The 15,864-nt window shown below is 33.7% G+C and overlaps 2 protein-coding genes across 2 annotated transcripts; one reads left to right on the top strand and one right to left on the bottom strand.

The window, feature by feature from the left end:
• The first annotated feature begins 2,171 nt into the window (after positions 1-2,171).
• On the top strand, positions 2,172-4,221 carry LOC127454277 (zymogen granule membrane protein 16-like). The gene is made up of 4 exons (XM_051721371.1): positions 2,172-2,248; positions 2,520-2,610; positions 3,004-3,139; positions 3,503-4,221. Exons 2-4 carry the CDS (start codon positions 2,556-2,558, stop codon positions 3,831-3,833), a joined length of 522 nt encoding a protein of 173 aa, XP_051577331.1. The 5' UTR covers positions 2,172-2,248; positions 2,520-2,555; the 3' UTR covers positions 3,834-4,221.
• A 2,314-nt stretch (positions 4,222-6,535) lies between these two features.
• Positions 6,536-10,242, bottom strand: cmtm8b (CKLF-like MARVEL transmembrane domain containing 8b). The gene is made up of 4 exons (XM_051721370.1): positions 10,052-10,242; positions 8,052-8,225; positions 7,709-7,828; positions 6,536-7,436 (listed from the first exon to the last, which is right to left on the bottom strand). The coding sequence occupies exons 1-4, from the start codon at positions 10,205-10,207 to the stop codon at positions 7,350-7,352; spliced, it is 537 nt and encodes a 178-aa protein (XP_051577330.1). The 5' UTR covers positions 10,208-10,242; the 3' UTR covers positions 6,536-7,349.
• Positions 10,243-15,864: the final 5,622 nt, after the last annotated feature.

Raw genomic sequence — 15,864 nt, forward strand, 5'->3', positions numbered from 1 at the left:
GTAACCTCTGGGACTCTGTCTCGGCTCCTCCACACAAACCTGAATGAGTGGATGCAAGCCGTCTCCTTTTATACCCATATGTCCGGGGGAGTGGCATGCAAATTCCACTCGCCAATTCTCATTGGCCTTTCCTCAAATATCAGAGGTGATTGGGGCTCCCAAGTTCGACGCCTAGTGTCACTACATCGACACAATGTCTAGTTCCCTCCATCAGGGAATGGAGGTTACAACGGTAACCAAGATGTTTTCCTCAGGAGGTCTCCTATCCAGGTATTAGCCAGGCTCAACCCTGCTTAGCTTCATTGGGTAACCAAGCAAGAGCTGCTGGGTGATATGCTGCTGACTGCTGGAATAAATGATGAGAGAATTTAAATTATTGGGTAAACTATCCCTTTAAATATGTCATTGGTGTTACATTGTTTAATGTTAATGTGAAATGTTTTTATTGAAGAAAAAAATTATTTAATGAGATTATATATATTTTTAAAATTGTGTCAAGATGTTAATTTTTTTTTACACTTAGCTATTACAGGCAAAAACTGAACTGAATTACAAATTTCAATATTTTGTAAGTCGTATGTAAACATTTTTTGAGAATGACCATACGACTGGTACAAAATGCCCCTTTAGTAGAATGCTCCAAATCCTAAAATGTCAAATAACACACAAAATGTGTATTGTTCAGGCCCCCAGGATAGATTTTGTAACAACTGCTATAAAGTAATTTTATTATTTTTACTTTTATATAGTTAAATTATACTTAAAAGTTATCTGCAACGTTCTTTTTGTTCCATCAGTCAACAAATTCTTTGAAACGTTACAAGTTTAAATTTTTAAGAAACTGTCAGTTCATTTGATGTCTGACATAAGTGAGTTGTTATCTTTGATAAAGACAGACTTATCCATTTAAAAATAATCAGTGAATGATTCATTCACAAATCACTGTGTCACTGTGAATCAACCCAAATACAATTGAATATATGCAATTTCAGTACTGGAGAAAAACAGCACATGTAATAGTATACAACACAGCTGAAAACTGACACAAGTTTTATCTGTAGAATGGACCCAGCAAAGCTGTGCTGTACGATTACAGTATGTACTCTTTTATTCAGAAAGACACCCGTCAAACAAGTCCTCCTTGACTAGATATTTTTTTCTCTCCTATTGTTCCTCTGTAATGATTTTCTGAATGCAAAGCCAAAAAAAGAAACACATGTATCATCCCAAAAGGAATGCTTGACAGTCTTTCACATAGTTGCAAAGTAAAGGAGATCAATTTACAGGGTGTGTAACCATTTTATTAGTTGCTTCAATCATGTGTGGGAATGGCAAATATGCTGTTGAAATGATAAGCAATTTCTATATTTTATTTTGCAGATTGTTTCAGATTATTGCAAAAGGTTCATAATGCTCAGTGAAGCTCTACTATTTGTATCTCAAGAAGACGAATTTTGTTAAAGAGTGAACCACTGCATGATGAATCCTACTGATGACAATTAAGGTGGGCATGGAGAATGTGGCACACTCCCTGTAGCTCAATATAAATTATCGATATACACTCAAAATATTGGGCATTGTTTAAAAAAGCAACATTCTCAACAGATCTGACATGTACCTTTTAATTGGCCTTATTATAATAAATCTAAGAACATGACCACAAGTACAGTATGCATACAAATTCATTAAATAAAAACAACACGAACCTCAACAGTTTCCCTCATGATAATGTGCAAGACATGTTCTTTATTTAGCTACCATTTAGCAAATTAAGCAGACTTTTATCAAAAGTAATGCACTGTACACTAACTGCAAGAAAATGTCCTTAACGTTGTACATTATTAATACAAAATATTACAATAAACAATGGAGTTCTGCATGATCACATCTGATCAGCTCTTGAAACTTGCTTTTTTTAAACAATGGAATCCAACAATGACATTTGAGTTATAATTGGCTGATGAAGTTTTATAATTCTTTATAATTAGAATTCTTCAAAATTATAATTAAACCCTCAAAACTACATTACTTCAAAAAGAAATAGTTGTTAAAGTTTGGAAATGTGCCAGATCACCATTCATGAACGAGAAGGAAATCTCTTCTCAAAATATTTTCCTTCCCTGAAACGACGATCAAAAATATGTACTGAAACATTCACGAAATAGAAGAGGATGGACCAGTTGGAGAGTATAAATGGAGGTTTGGTCAACATACTTTCTTAAGCATCACTACTCAGGCTTTACTGCAGGTGATGGCATTGTATAGCAATTACCAATACAACACTCTAAATTATGAATTAATTTTCTGAAATGTACTTATTTAAGTATATATGTGATCATTTGTTTGTGGATAATTTAAAAAATAGATATGTGTTTGTTTTAGGGACAGTTATTATTTATTTATTTATTTATTTGTATAAAATTATAGTGTATTGCACTAAAAATTGTATCTAAATCTTTCTGTCTAAAAAGTTATTGTTACAATTTAACCTAATACATAATTTGTTTTGATCCCCATAGATTCTTAGAGTGCAGTGGAGAACTAATCATTCCAATATGCTGCGTCTTTTTGTGGTACTCTCTGCCCTTTGTGCCATGGCTGTGCCCATACGTGAGTATCTCTCACCACTCATCTGTGATAAGACTGTCAAAAAGACTGTTTGTCAAACAAGTCAGAAGTACATGAACTAAATTAATATTTTGATTTATTCTCGGATTATGCATCAAGTTGTCCAAACTATTCTTTTGTATGGTAATGTTAGAATTAGGAATTAGAAATGCTTCTAATACAATTAAAGATAACAATAAAATGCAAAATTTTGTCACATAAAATGAACATAAAATTCTACTGCACAATGAGTGTTTGTATTTTAACCTTCAAACATTATGTAAAGGTTAATGCAGACTCTGCTATTCATGATAGAAATGCTATCTTATTTTTACTGATTATTGGAAAGCGTTCAGTTTTGTCTTACAAATGTATTGTTGTTATTTCCTTTTTCAGCTTTGCCTGATTATTACTCTTACTCCCTTGCTGCCGGGGACGGCAGTGGAATAGAATATTCAACTGCACATGAGGGCCGCATCAATGGTATCAGAATTTATGAGTACCCATACTACTATGGCAACTACATCAACGGGTAATTTCCCCAAGCACCACTCTACAGATAGACATACTGTAGTACACATTACATCAATGTATTTAGATTATCAGAAATATACAAGCCTGATGGTTCAGGAAATGTGTTTTTATAATCCCTTTGATATATTCTTGTCCTGGTTGACACTGTTATCAGACGCTTGCTAGAAAAAAACAACTGTCATAATTAATGGACCTCATGTCAAACCAAACAACATTTTGCATTTAGCAGCAAACTGACATTTCTGGCATCCTAGTTATAGAGCAAACTGCTGTTTTGTTTTATTGTATTTTATTTTATTATTTTGCATTATTTTTGAGTTGTTGCTAAATGTTTCTTTCTTTGTGAACTGTATCTTTTTAGGATCCAGCTGAGTTATGATGGCAACTGGACAACAGTGGTCGGTGTGAATTATTATGGCAATGTAGAAGAAATGTTACTCTTCAAGGATGAATACATTGTTCAGGTCTCTGGAAAGTATTATAATGGTTACATCAATGAGCTTATGTTTGTCAGTAATCACGGGCGCTCAATAAAAGTAGGGCAGCCTTCTGGAAATTCATTTAACTTCTACCCGACCCACGATGGAAGTGAGCTACGTTTCATCAGTGGACGACAGAATGGATGGGCCCTCACCTCCATTGGAGCTCACTGGGCTGTGTACTACACCAGTTCTAACGCATCTTCATCATAAAGTTAAACATATCCCACAGGCGTTGCATTTTGTCATTTATAAATGGAAAATGCTAGTTTAATCAGTAGCCTACTCACTTTTAGGAATGTACTCGTCTTACAGTATATTCTGGGCTCTTGTTAGGTGATGAGATTCTGTGACTTCCTGCTAAGCTGTCAATATTATTAGAATTATTTCTGGTTATTGTTTCATCCTTAAAAATCATTAAAATTATAATAGTGTTGCAAAAACAATTGTTTCTAATCATGCTCATGTGCTTTAGTGAGCTGCCCTTGTAACTTGATTATTTCTTGAAATTTTGATAATTGTATGGCAACAGTTTTAGTGTAAAAATCATCATGTTAAATCTAAAATAAAACATTGCAATATTTACCTGAATAAATTTGAATGATGTTTCTTTGAAAATCAATCGCAGATTATTATGAAAATCAGTACAAAGAATACTAGTAAAGGCAACTCAATCAAAATAATATAGGCTTGTATTTAGCCAGCTGATGGTATAAATCCAGTGGATGCAAAGAAAGAAGGTAAATTTAGGCAGCACAGGTACACATTTCATGCAAAATATTTCACAAAAGTTTGCTATTTTTAAATGTTAAAACAATGGATATGATAAAAATATTTGGAGATTTTATGGTCATGAAATGTTACTGGAAAACGTGATGAACTACATCTGTGGTTATCCTTCTAGGACAGCTTGAGGGAACTGGCTTCATACATCTATTTTAAAAAATTACCTTGGAAACTTGAAAAAAACAAAATCCTTGGGAGTTGGTTTAAAGTAACTGAAACGAAAAAAAAAAAAAAAACTCTAGTATCATGTGTTTGCACAAAGAAGGCCACTCTATTTGCCAGATTAGCAAAAAACTCAATCCTCCTCCACAGTTGGGTATATTGTGACTGTGAATAAGTACAGATAGTGGTAGAGCCAGAAATACTAGCAGCAGATTGGACAGGATAATCATGAGTAAAATCAAGTGGATCAGGTGAGATACAGCAGAAAGGATTAACATCAACAAGAATTAGATACAACTTAAAGAATTTCAAAGGTAATGCATAAGGGTTATGTGAAGCACAGAGGCTGGTTTTCTTACAGGGGTGACGGTGAGCTTGTGTTCACTGACGGGATCATGAGCTTCTAAATGTATCAAATAATATTGTATGGCAACTTACACAAATCAGCAAAGAAAGTATTCGAGTGACAGAAGTGGATCTTTCAGCAATACTTTTTCAAAAAAATGTTACAGTCTTAGAATGACCCTCCCAGAGCCCTGACTAAGCCCTATAAAGCACCTATGAGATGTAATGGAAAAGTAAATGTAAGATTTTCAGTGCTCTAGTGTGGATGAGCTGAAAGCTTTGGTTGCTGAAACCTTTACCATAACTCTTACAGAAACTGGTTTATTCCATGCCCAGACGTTTGCATAGAAGTTCTTTCAAATAGAAAGTGCAGAGTGACTAAATAATAAAACACTTAGTGATCTTTAGTAAAGTCATTGTCATGTTTTTTGTTTTTTTTTTTGTTTTTGTTTTTGCTTATATTTTGAATAATGTACTTTAAAGATATGAACCTTAAGATATTTTTGTGAAATGTTTTGGTGTAATGCAATGGCAGTCATCCATGTTTATGTGTGGCTGAAGTATCTCTCTCTCCTCTTTCTTTCTTTATTTGTACTGAATATACACACACATTATATATACAATATATATATATATATACTATATATATATATATATATATATATATATATATATATATATATATATATATATATATACTATATTTATATATATAATTTATACAGGGGGAAACTAAGAAAATATCATTATTGATTGCTATGGATATTATATCTAATTATTATGGGTAATTCATTTGATTTATTAATTATTATTAATAGGACATGTTGCCTACAAGTCAGTTGCTTAAAGTCACCTGCATTGCGGCTGTCTTCTGTGGCTAAATATAAGCCTGCAAATATGCATATTTGTTAATCTTAGGTTTCAGGATTTACTTTAAAATGAACTGCCGCAAAATTCCAGCCGGACTCCGAGGTACACCTGCCTGCACACTGCCTGCACCATTTCAGTCTTAGGATGGACTCCATAAAGAATAAACTGCTATCAAATGCAATCCATTTATACAGCAAGTAACACTTTCTCTGACCCCAGCTTGCATCACTTCTCTTAAAATGGAATACATAGACAATAAATTACTGCCAACTTACATTACAACCCGACAGTGGGGGCCGCTGCATTTACATGCACTTCTGGAATCAATTCGGGATGGACTTCAGAGACACTTATTAACTTTAAAGTTCAATCAATATCCTTTAGTTTCAAACACTGGCCATCAAAAATCTACCCAGTTTACCCAATTAATATATGACTTGTATTAAAAATAGCTAACTAATACTGGCATCATGTTCATGCTGGATGTTTCTTCGTTTTCACCACTCAACCGCACAGGAATGGTGTTTACCTCCACTAAAATGGGAGCTTTTTGAAAACGCCCTCCATACCTGAATTTGTGTGCACTATACTTATGATGAATTGGTGGAATACATTCGCAAGTCAAACTTAATAATGTTGATCCCTAGAGCAATTGCAGCAGTTGAGGACATGTGGTTTAATGGTGATATGCCACTTAATCAGAACAATAATAACAACTTAAATGTGCAGTATGTTTGTTACAGTATATTGCATATAGTCTTTAAAGCAGTGTTTAAACAATGTTTGGAATATTTTAATATTTCTGAGAATTAAATAAATTTTGATTGCAACATGTGTACTTGAGCTTATAATACAATATATAAAGTTGAATTTTAAAGTATGTAGTAGGCAGAATGCTGTGATTTGGTATGTGTTCTCTAATACAGGTACTACACTAAAATACCAAAGAATTCTGCTTGAATTGTTGCATTGTGCTTAGATATAATTGCCACTGCACATGGGAGAAACAGTGCACCGTTTTGTTCGTGCTTTTGATGTCTTTTATTACCTTTTTTTTTTGTGCAGTTTATTATCATGGACTAACACACTGACATGGTGATTGATTTTTCAATCTTGATAAGCAAATTTTCCTTAAGGGGTGCCTTTAGCCCTGTTGTACCCTACATTTTCTGATTGCTGTGTTTAAATGAAGTTTAGGACAAACCCACAACATAATAAAGAGTTATTCGGTCCACTTATTAGGATGGAAAAAAACATTTGTCAAATCAACTGATTTATAAAATCAAATAGTCTACATAACATAAATACAGGAATCATGATGAGACATAAACAATAACAATGAGACATATAAAATAACAAGATTTAATAAAACTATAATAATACTATTCTAAAGTTCTTCTTTATAAGTTCAGTGCAACAAATATTTTAAGCAATTTGCTACAACCACAGCCTCTCTCTCTCTCTCTCTCTCTCTCTCTCTCATGGATTTTTAAAAAATGGATTTGTTTACATTTTCCCACTCTTTCAGTCCCTTTATCCAAGGTAAACCAATATTGAAATGCATGCTTATGTATCTTCACTTTGTGATCTCCAAGATTTGAAATTCACAATTGTATTTCCTGCATAACACAACATAGCCAGTGAGGCAAATATCTGGAAAGGAAAAGAACAAGAATTTGTCACCAAACTTACAATTGTTACATATTCTTTATATACTGAAAACAATTGAATGTAATTAAAGACATTATAGGATACAGACATGCATTCAAATTGGGTATAGTAATATCTATATAGTTATTGTTAATCTAATTATCTTAGTCCAGCAAAATACTTAGTTGTGAAAGGAAAGAAAATGTTTCTCAATAGCAATGCCTATTGTTCCTATGGAAACGAGAATTGCTAAACTAATCAGTGGAATTTCATACCGTTGATGCCATCCAGCTGATAAAGTAGTAGCGTCCCCTGATGGCCACATTCAAAGATACAGCACTAATCACAGCTGCTGTTAGGTACAATATAGAAGCACTGCCATTAAAACACATTCCCTGTGAATAAAGAAAATTTCAGTTTAATAGAGGCCTGCCTGGTGAAAATAAAGCTTCCCCCAGTGCAAGTAAACACATGCATTTCAAACAAATGAGTCTTAAGCACATCTGCATCCATTTTAACAATAGTTTATTCTCCATGGACTCAACACAGAATTCATCTTTAACTAGAACATTTATTTGTGTGGTTTAGTTTAGTTAAGTTTATTTGTAATCTACTCACCAGCATTTTCCATGGAATGTGGGAAATCTTGGTGTTGACCATGGTCAGGTATACGAGGAAGAGAATGATAGTAAGCACCCAGTAGAAGACTGACACAAACATTACCCAACCCAGTGCAGGAGCCTGGAGATACTCCGTCCCACCAATCAGAGTCCACACCAGTAGCCCAAACACCTGAGGTTGAAGATGGAGCAAAAAGTATTATTCATTTAGCAACAGAGCTAAATGCACCCCTTATGGAAAATTTGCTTTTTTTGTGGTCACAAAGTGTATCAAAGATGGGAAAAAAGCATTTTATTTTTATTGAATATTGATCAAGCAACATAATTTGTGTGAAAAATTTAATAAAAGGACCCCAGGGGGGTTACAGTGGTATCGTGAAAATATAGGGGCAATAATTATAGGGCAGAATTTTCCAACTTAGGCAAATACTTTGTGTTATATGGGGCCTTTATCCCCTGCAAAAAGGGGGCTTTTTACTCCAAATATTATCCTTTCACTTATTTGACAGTTATTAAAAAACTTTGGATTTAATCAGCTTGAACAAAACTGAAAATAATAAATAACATTTTGTCTAAAAATAAATCTGATAATTTCAGGAATTCTCATTAACTACATAAATATGCAACATAAATAATTATTAAATATTAGATCAGATTACCTCAAAATCAAACTTTAGACATTGCACGCAATAATCTCATGGATCAGGAATATTTTTCAGTGTATAGTGACAAACAGGTGTTAAGGAAAGTACTTTGGTTGTTTTTGTTGTTTGGTGTTTTGGAAGAAAATCAAATCAGATGTGCCTTTTACCCCGGGGGGACTTCAGCCCTGTTGTAACTTACATAGAAATTCAAAGAAACTGATCTAAAACCAGGTATAAAAAATACAGATAACGGGGATCACATGGTGTATGGTTGAGAAAAATAATCACCTACACATATTTTAGTGCCTGCAACAAAATAAATAAATAATTTAATTAATAAAAATAAAATAAAAAAACAACAACTTTGAAATAGATTTGGAAAATCTCATTATAACAAATAAAACAGAACATGGCTCACACACACGCACAAAGATTTTGACAAGCTGTCCTGCGGAGTGACTATTTTAACAGCATTTTGCTTTTTATTTTATAATTATTTTGCATAAAGCTTTTATGATCTCATACTGAAAGACTTCATGGACTATTTACACTTTTTAAAATTAATTTGTCACACCACAGACTATTTAAAAAGGAAAAAAAGGGTGATTAAAAATTTTGAAAACTTTAAAAGAAATAGTGACCATTACAGGACGCGAGATATAAATATTCTCTTGTACATTCATATTCATTTTAATTTAAAATCTTGATTTAAAATAATGTCCACGGACATGTTATGACTACATATTTTTCTCCAGCATTCCCAACCTCCCTTCCTGTTATACACCACAAAGAATGTCTCCCGGAGTGCTTGATATTACAGGAAAAAAATGATTTTGGGAATTGAAGAACGAGCTGGCTGCAAAATACACAAGGAAAGGGAATGCTTGGATTTGACTCAGAGCATGTGGTGGAAGGAAGAAGAACAATACAAGCCGAAAGGAAGAGTTTGCTTCCCGACTGTTTTGGTTGGTCCTCTTCCTCCATTCCCTTGGGGAGCTTGAAGTATCTTTATCGACATCAACAAGTCATAAGTTTTGTTCTTCATATTCACTACATGTGCTAGTAAGCAGTTAACAGATATGTAAATAAGATATAGGATATAGGAATAAGATATTTCAAATATAGGACCAGTTTCACTTATACTGTAATCAACAAGTGATGCAGCTTGACATCCTCCTCTAGGGAATCGAAAATGAAAACGACAAAAAAGTATTCTTTTCTCAATGCAAAGCTGGAAATCAGTAGTTATCTCCTATAATTGTTTCTTTCATCACGTGACTTAAGGGCACCATTTAGGATACCTACGTTACCAAAACTAATTACTAAAGTTACATCGACCATGCAGCTTACTCACGATTTCTCCCACCATAAACACGCCAGAAGCAGAGCGAATAAAGTTCCCATCATAGGCCAGAGAGGAATGTGACAGGCCCAAACTCTCTATATTGCAGTTTTTGCTTGTCCTGTCAGCACCGCTGGTGTCGATGTGGGACTCGGAGTCGACCTCCATTCTGACGGGATTACCAAACTCCCCGACTCAACCAAGATATGATCCCTTCTCCTAAAGGAAATCCTAAAATGGTGAAGGCATTGTTCACATATTCATGAGCCCATTCTTCGCTGTTGGAAGATTGCCAAACAAAGTTAGCATGGGCTAATTAATATTAACGAACTACATAAATATTAAAAAGAAAAGCCTTTGCCAAAGCACGATTCGTAATTTTGCTCCGAGGAAAAGGAGTACCAAACCCCTTTTCGTGAAAACACTTTATTCATATACAATATTAGATGTGGATCATATCATCTCTTGTTTGTTTTTAGCTTTTGAAAGTAAAGGCAATTAAGACAGAAAATAATATTGGAAAAAGCATACAACAATGTATTTCTCCCCTCCACTGTAGTAACTCAATATAACACAAGAGGGCAGCAAGTCCGTACCGTTTTTCCTTAAACTATGGCACTGAAAGCCTTTTACATTCCTGAATTTACAATAGATTTCATATGAATTCATCACAAAGGCCGGTATTTTACTGTCCAGTATTTTATTCAGAAATTAATGTACAAATATTTAATAATAATAATAATAATAATAATAATAATAATATATATATATATATATATATATATATATATATATATATATATATATATATATATATATAAGAATGACTAGGACATTCAGACAGTAGGTCTATCAGTAGTGTCTATTACTTTTAATATCTTGATTTTCATATGTTATTTAATTCTAAATCATTATTGGAATAGTACTATATTATTTAATTTAAAGAGTAGGCTGACATTTAGACAGATATTATATATATTATATAACTACTTTTTATGACTGTTCATATATCCCTTGGTGTTCTTGAATACATTATCAAGATCATTAAGTATGTACAGTAATATTAAGACAATAGTAAGAATTATTTTGAATAATTCTGAATGTTGCACTTTAGATTAAATAATAGTGTGATTTAATTCAGTTTATAAAGGGAACAACCAAACAAATCTCTATATACTGCTACAATGTACAGTATATAGCATAACCACCATGAACCTACACTGATGGCTGGTAGACCCCCATCCTTTCTGGCAGCCCTCTACATCAAAGGTTTGCTTTCACTTTGTTGATCTGATTTTTTATTTATGACAAAACAAAACTTGAAAATGCCATAAAAGCATTTTGTCCAATAGTCTGGCTCTACCCAGCCAATTCAGTCTGTTACAGGCACTAGTGAATGGCCATTCTCGGGCAATTGAATGAAAAGATTTTATTTTAGCGTAAGAAAATCTCAGGCTAAGTAGAAATAGGTATATAGAGTATAAGAGTGAATTCTTGAATAGTAAGATAACACATATAGACATATATCTTGTGTTATTTCTTGCACATAATTAATAATTTATATATATATTTATCTAATGATTATTTTTTATATACGTCATTTTATAATTAAAGCCTAGTTGTTATTCATGAACTAAGATTGCCAAACATTCAGTGTGGAATGGCAAAATAAGACGTCCATTGCTCAGTACCCAGCGTGGGGCTTGTTCCTTCCAGTAACCTCTGTTATTAATTGTTGTTCACAGCGGTTGCCATGTACTCAGTTGTGAAGGTTATGCTTCCTATGTATGGTTTCACAGAATGTAATTAAGTCATCTCAGGAGGATACGTGCTGTGAGACTCAGGCTAGCAGCCATCTTTAAGACACATGAATTTTTCAACAATAGATATTAAATGAAAGGTCAAATAAAAATAAAAAAAAGACCTAGCCTACACGCTAACCACAAAACATATTATAATAAATAAGCCATCATCCACATTACTTGGACAAAAAATATATGATTCGCAAAATTCCAACAATTCCAACACAGTATAACTATATTAAAGTTATATTCCGGGCTCAGTACAAGTTAAGCTCAATCGACAGAATTTGTGGCATAATATTGATAACCACAAAAATGTAAATCATCCGTCCTTTTCTTTAAAAAAAAGCAAAAATCTAGGTTCCAGTGAGGCACTTACAATGGAAGTGAATGGGGCCAATTTTTGAACATTAAAATACTCACTGTTTCAAAAGTATAGCCACAAGACCTAATGGATATGCATGTTAACATGATTTTAGTGTGATAAAATTATTTACTAACCTTTTCTGTGTAAAGTTATAGCCAGTTTTACAACTTCATTACCATGACAATGTGGTGTAGTGGACTAAAGCACTGAACTGGTAAGCAGAAGGTTGTTAGTTCAATCCCCACAGCCACCACTGTTGTGTCCTTGAGCAAGGCAGGTTACTCCAGGGGGATTGTCCCTGTAGTCAGGGCACTGTAAGTCACTTTGGATAAAAGTGTCTGCCAAATGCATAAAGGTAATGTCTGCAAAGCCTAAAATGACTGTAAAAATGACAACTTAACAGCTCAAATAATACATGAGTTTTAACAGAAGAATTAATGCAAGTGATTTTATAAAATAATAAACTTCACATTTCTGCCTTTAAACCCTCCAAAAATTGTCCCATTCACTTCCATTGTAAGCGCCTCACTGAAACCCAGATCTTTGCTTTTTTTACAGAAAAGGAGGGATGAGTGGAAACTGATTTTTGTGGTAATCAACATTATGCCACAAATGCTGTTGAATGAGCTTAACTTGTGTTGAACCCGGAACATTCCTTTAAATATGAAGCTTTCTTCATTCACCTGTCTTAAGCTGAAAAGACTTCAGGTCTAGTTCCTATTTATTTCATATACCATTGTCTGACAGAGACAGGCTCAATGAGACTCACATGGTCAAGAGTTCAGCGTCACATACTTTTGCTTTGTACTTTAATTGTAGCTAACGGCAAAGTCAGGATGTGCGAAAGCACTGCTGTAAAGATCATTAATTGATCCGCCTTACATTGCCCCGGCCGACATTATCAGATATTAGACACTAATCCTTAAAATCCCAACAAAGAATATGTTCTAAAATGAAAAGATTTGGATATGCTTTATTGTTTTGGAAACAAAATTAATAAATAAATAAATATATAATAATGATTAAAAAAATTATTGAGAATGTAGAATTGAAATGAGAATAGTTCGAGGCAATTCTTATTTTATTTACTAAACATATTTGAATTGATATGATCTCTCAGCCATAGTTGTGCTCTTTTCAAAGTTTATATTCTCTGTGGTTATGAATGCAACTAAGTAAGGTCAACAAAGAAAATAAAATGTAAAATGTATTATTGATAATCAGAGGCATAGGGGTGCTGATTGTTCTTCTCATTTTTTAGAAGTCTTCTGCTTTGTCTATGAATACTTCAAGCTCAAGAGACCATATAATAAATAACCCTCATAATGCAGGGATTGTTCCTAAGATTATACCAGAGACAATCAATAGGGCTTTAATGAGTCTTTAAATCAACACAACTGTTTCACCTGTGGGAATAGTTTATATTCTAAAAGTACAGTAGTCAATACTAAAATCTGATGCTGAATGCATACAATACCCTCTAATGATCAGATCTGAAGTCCCTCTGTAATAAAACAGATCTAGATCAGATTATGATCTTAAGCCTTAAAAAAGATGAGTATGTGCTGGAAATTTTTATGCATAAATTCATATCTGAGAGTTCCCAAAGCTGGATAATCTCACCTAAAATCAAACACAAAAAGATTTGAGACAGGATATTCTGATGACTTCCATTTGATACTATGATAATATTTATGCAACATATTTTTTGCTATTTCGCAACCTTATACATCAATGTAAAAAAAATCTATTGAGGAATCTACTGACATTTTTACTTATTATTATGTTGCATTTTTTAAATAGTAAAAATCTTGATATAAGTGACTAAACAAAATACTGCCAGTGGCTTCATTATTGATCATTAATGGAACAAAACAATGTCCAAAAACAAAAAATAAAAATAAAATGACATTTAAACACCAGTGCTAGTGACATACAAGACCCACATTGAAACGTAAATATTATTGCTAGCTCAAAGCAATCAGATATTGTATGTGATGGTGTTCTATCACAGGAGCCCAATACAACATCCATTCACTTAGAGATTTAGCCTTAAAGTCCAAGTCAAAGGGCTTTGCTATTTGCCTAGCTATTGCCATTGAGCCAGGGTCAAGAAGGGTCAAAGGTTAAAAGGGGCTGTCATAGTCATGACACTGTTGCAATCAAAAATAACAATACAAACAATCTGCAGCTTTGCTTAACATCTTTAAAATTAGCAAGCAACTTATAATGAAGTGTTGCTAAAACAATTTTTAAACTTTTAACTTCATAGAAGGCTTGTCTTCATGTTTTGATAGGGTAATAGCAATGAAGTGTCCTTTAAAGCTCGCTCTCTGTTACCTCAATCCTAATGACGACTCCTGAGGATGGTCACATCCAAGATGAAGTCCTAGGTAGATGAAAATCAGAACTCTCCTTTTGCACTTTTCAACCACAAAAATGGTTATCGTGCCACTATCAATTCCTTGAAGCAAAATTGAAAAAGGAAATTAAACCATCTGAATTAACTTTTTTTTAAAATCATGAATGAAGGGTCTTTCATGGTCTCTGGAGCAAGGAGCGAGTATGTTTGAAGGAAGAGGGGGATGGTGGGGCTGCATTAAGATGTTCTCATCCCTGATGATTCTCTCTGCTGCTTTTTATTTCGTCTACTCTTCACCCAGACTCCAACACGATGGTAAGCCGCTTGGAGAATCATTGAAAGGGTGAAAGAAGAGCCAACACCGAAGGGATTAATTATTTCGGTGTCTAGGACCGGCCTGGATTTACCAAATCACTCAGAGACAGAGGCAAATCCTCTCACCTTTCTATGAGAACAACATACATGCAAACATTTCAATCTGAGTCCAAAGAGGAGCAGAGGATCATGGAAATAGACACCAAGTGTGCAGGTCAGGGTGAGATGCAATGGTCAGTCCATCTCTGCTTGACCTTAGAGCTGGAGGATATAATCAATACTCCTGTTTGTATGAGAAGATAAAAGTAAAAGAAATCCATTCTGACCACAAACTGACCACTGATAGCAAACAAAGAAAAGTGATTTGAGCCAAAGACCTAGTTCAATCAAAGTGGGTTTATATCTTGAAGGAGGTTTGCATTGTCAAAAAAATAAAAACAAAATACAAACTTTAAACCTAGCTACTCATATCATATGTTTGCAAACATGCCACTACTTAGCTTGCGGCAAAGACCCATTGAATCAGTGCCACTGCACAAGATCTTTTTTATTTAATTAAAGCTAAATTAAATTAGGATCATCTGTTATAGAATAGAATAGAATACAGTTACAGTGAGGCACTTACAATAAAAGTGAATGGGGCCAGTCCATATACATTAAAATACACACTGTTTCAAAAGTGTAGCCACAAGATGTAAATATAATACGTATTTACATGATTTTAGTGTGATAAAAAATTATAAATTGTAAAGTTATATCCAATATAACAACTTTGTTGTCATGACAATGTAACGCTGGTAAAACTCTGTAATCTGGTAAATGCCGTAATACCAGTAAATCCCTGATTTGATCAAACTTATATCATGTTAACGTACAATTTTTACATCATGTGGCTATACTTATTAAACTGTGTACATTTCAATGTTTCTGGTCTGGCCCCATTCACTTCCATTTTGAGTGCCTTACTGTAACCTCGACT

Source organism: Myxocyprinus asiaticus, chromosome 16, assembly GCF_019703515.2.
Source record: "Myxocyprinus asiaticus isolate MX2 ecotype Aquarium Trade chromosome 16, UBuf_Myxa_2, whole genome shotgun sequence".
In the NCBI taxonomy this organism is placed as follows: Eukaryota; Metazoa; Chordata; class Actinopteri; order Cypriniformes; family Catostomidae; genus Myxocyprinus; species Myxocyprinus asiaticus.

What these genes read in the sequence shown, in the direction of transcription:
- LOC127454277 (XM_051721371.1), top strand. Translation starts at nt 2,556, where the DNA reads ATGCTGCGTCTTTTTGTGGTACTCTCTGCCCTTTGTGCCATGGCTGTG. An exon ending in TGCCATGGCTGTGCCCATAC is followed by an intron (nt 2,611 to 3,003) that starts GTGAGTATCTCT and finishes TTCCTTTTTCAG; the next exon opens with CTTTGCCTGATTATTACTCT. An exon ending in TATGGCAACTACATCAACGG is followed by an intron (nt 3,140 to 3,502) that starts GTAATTTCCCCA and finishes GTATCTTTTTAG; the next exon opens with GATCCAGCTGAGTTATGATG.
- cmtm8b (XM_051721370.1), bottom strand. Translation starts at nt 10,207, where the DNA reads ATGGAGGTCGACTCCGAGTCCCACATCGACACCAGCGGTGCTGACAGG. An exon ending in TGTTTATGGTGGGAGAAATC is followed by an intron (nt 8,226 to 10,051) that starts GTGAGTAAGCTG and finishes CTTCAACCTCAG; the next exon opens with GTGTTTGGGCTACTGGTGTG. An exon ending in TCAGCTGGATGGCATCAACG is followed by an intron (nt 7,437 to 7,708) that starts GTATGAAATTCC and finishes TTTCCTTTCCAG; the next exon opens with ATATTTGCCTCACTGGCTAT.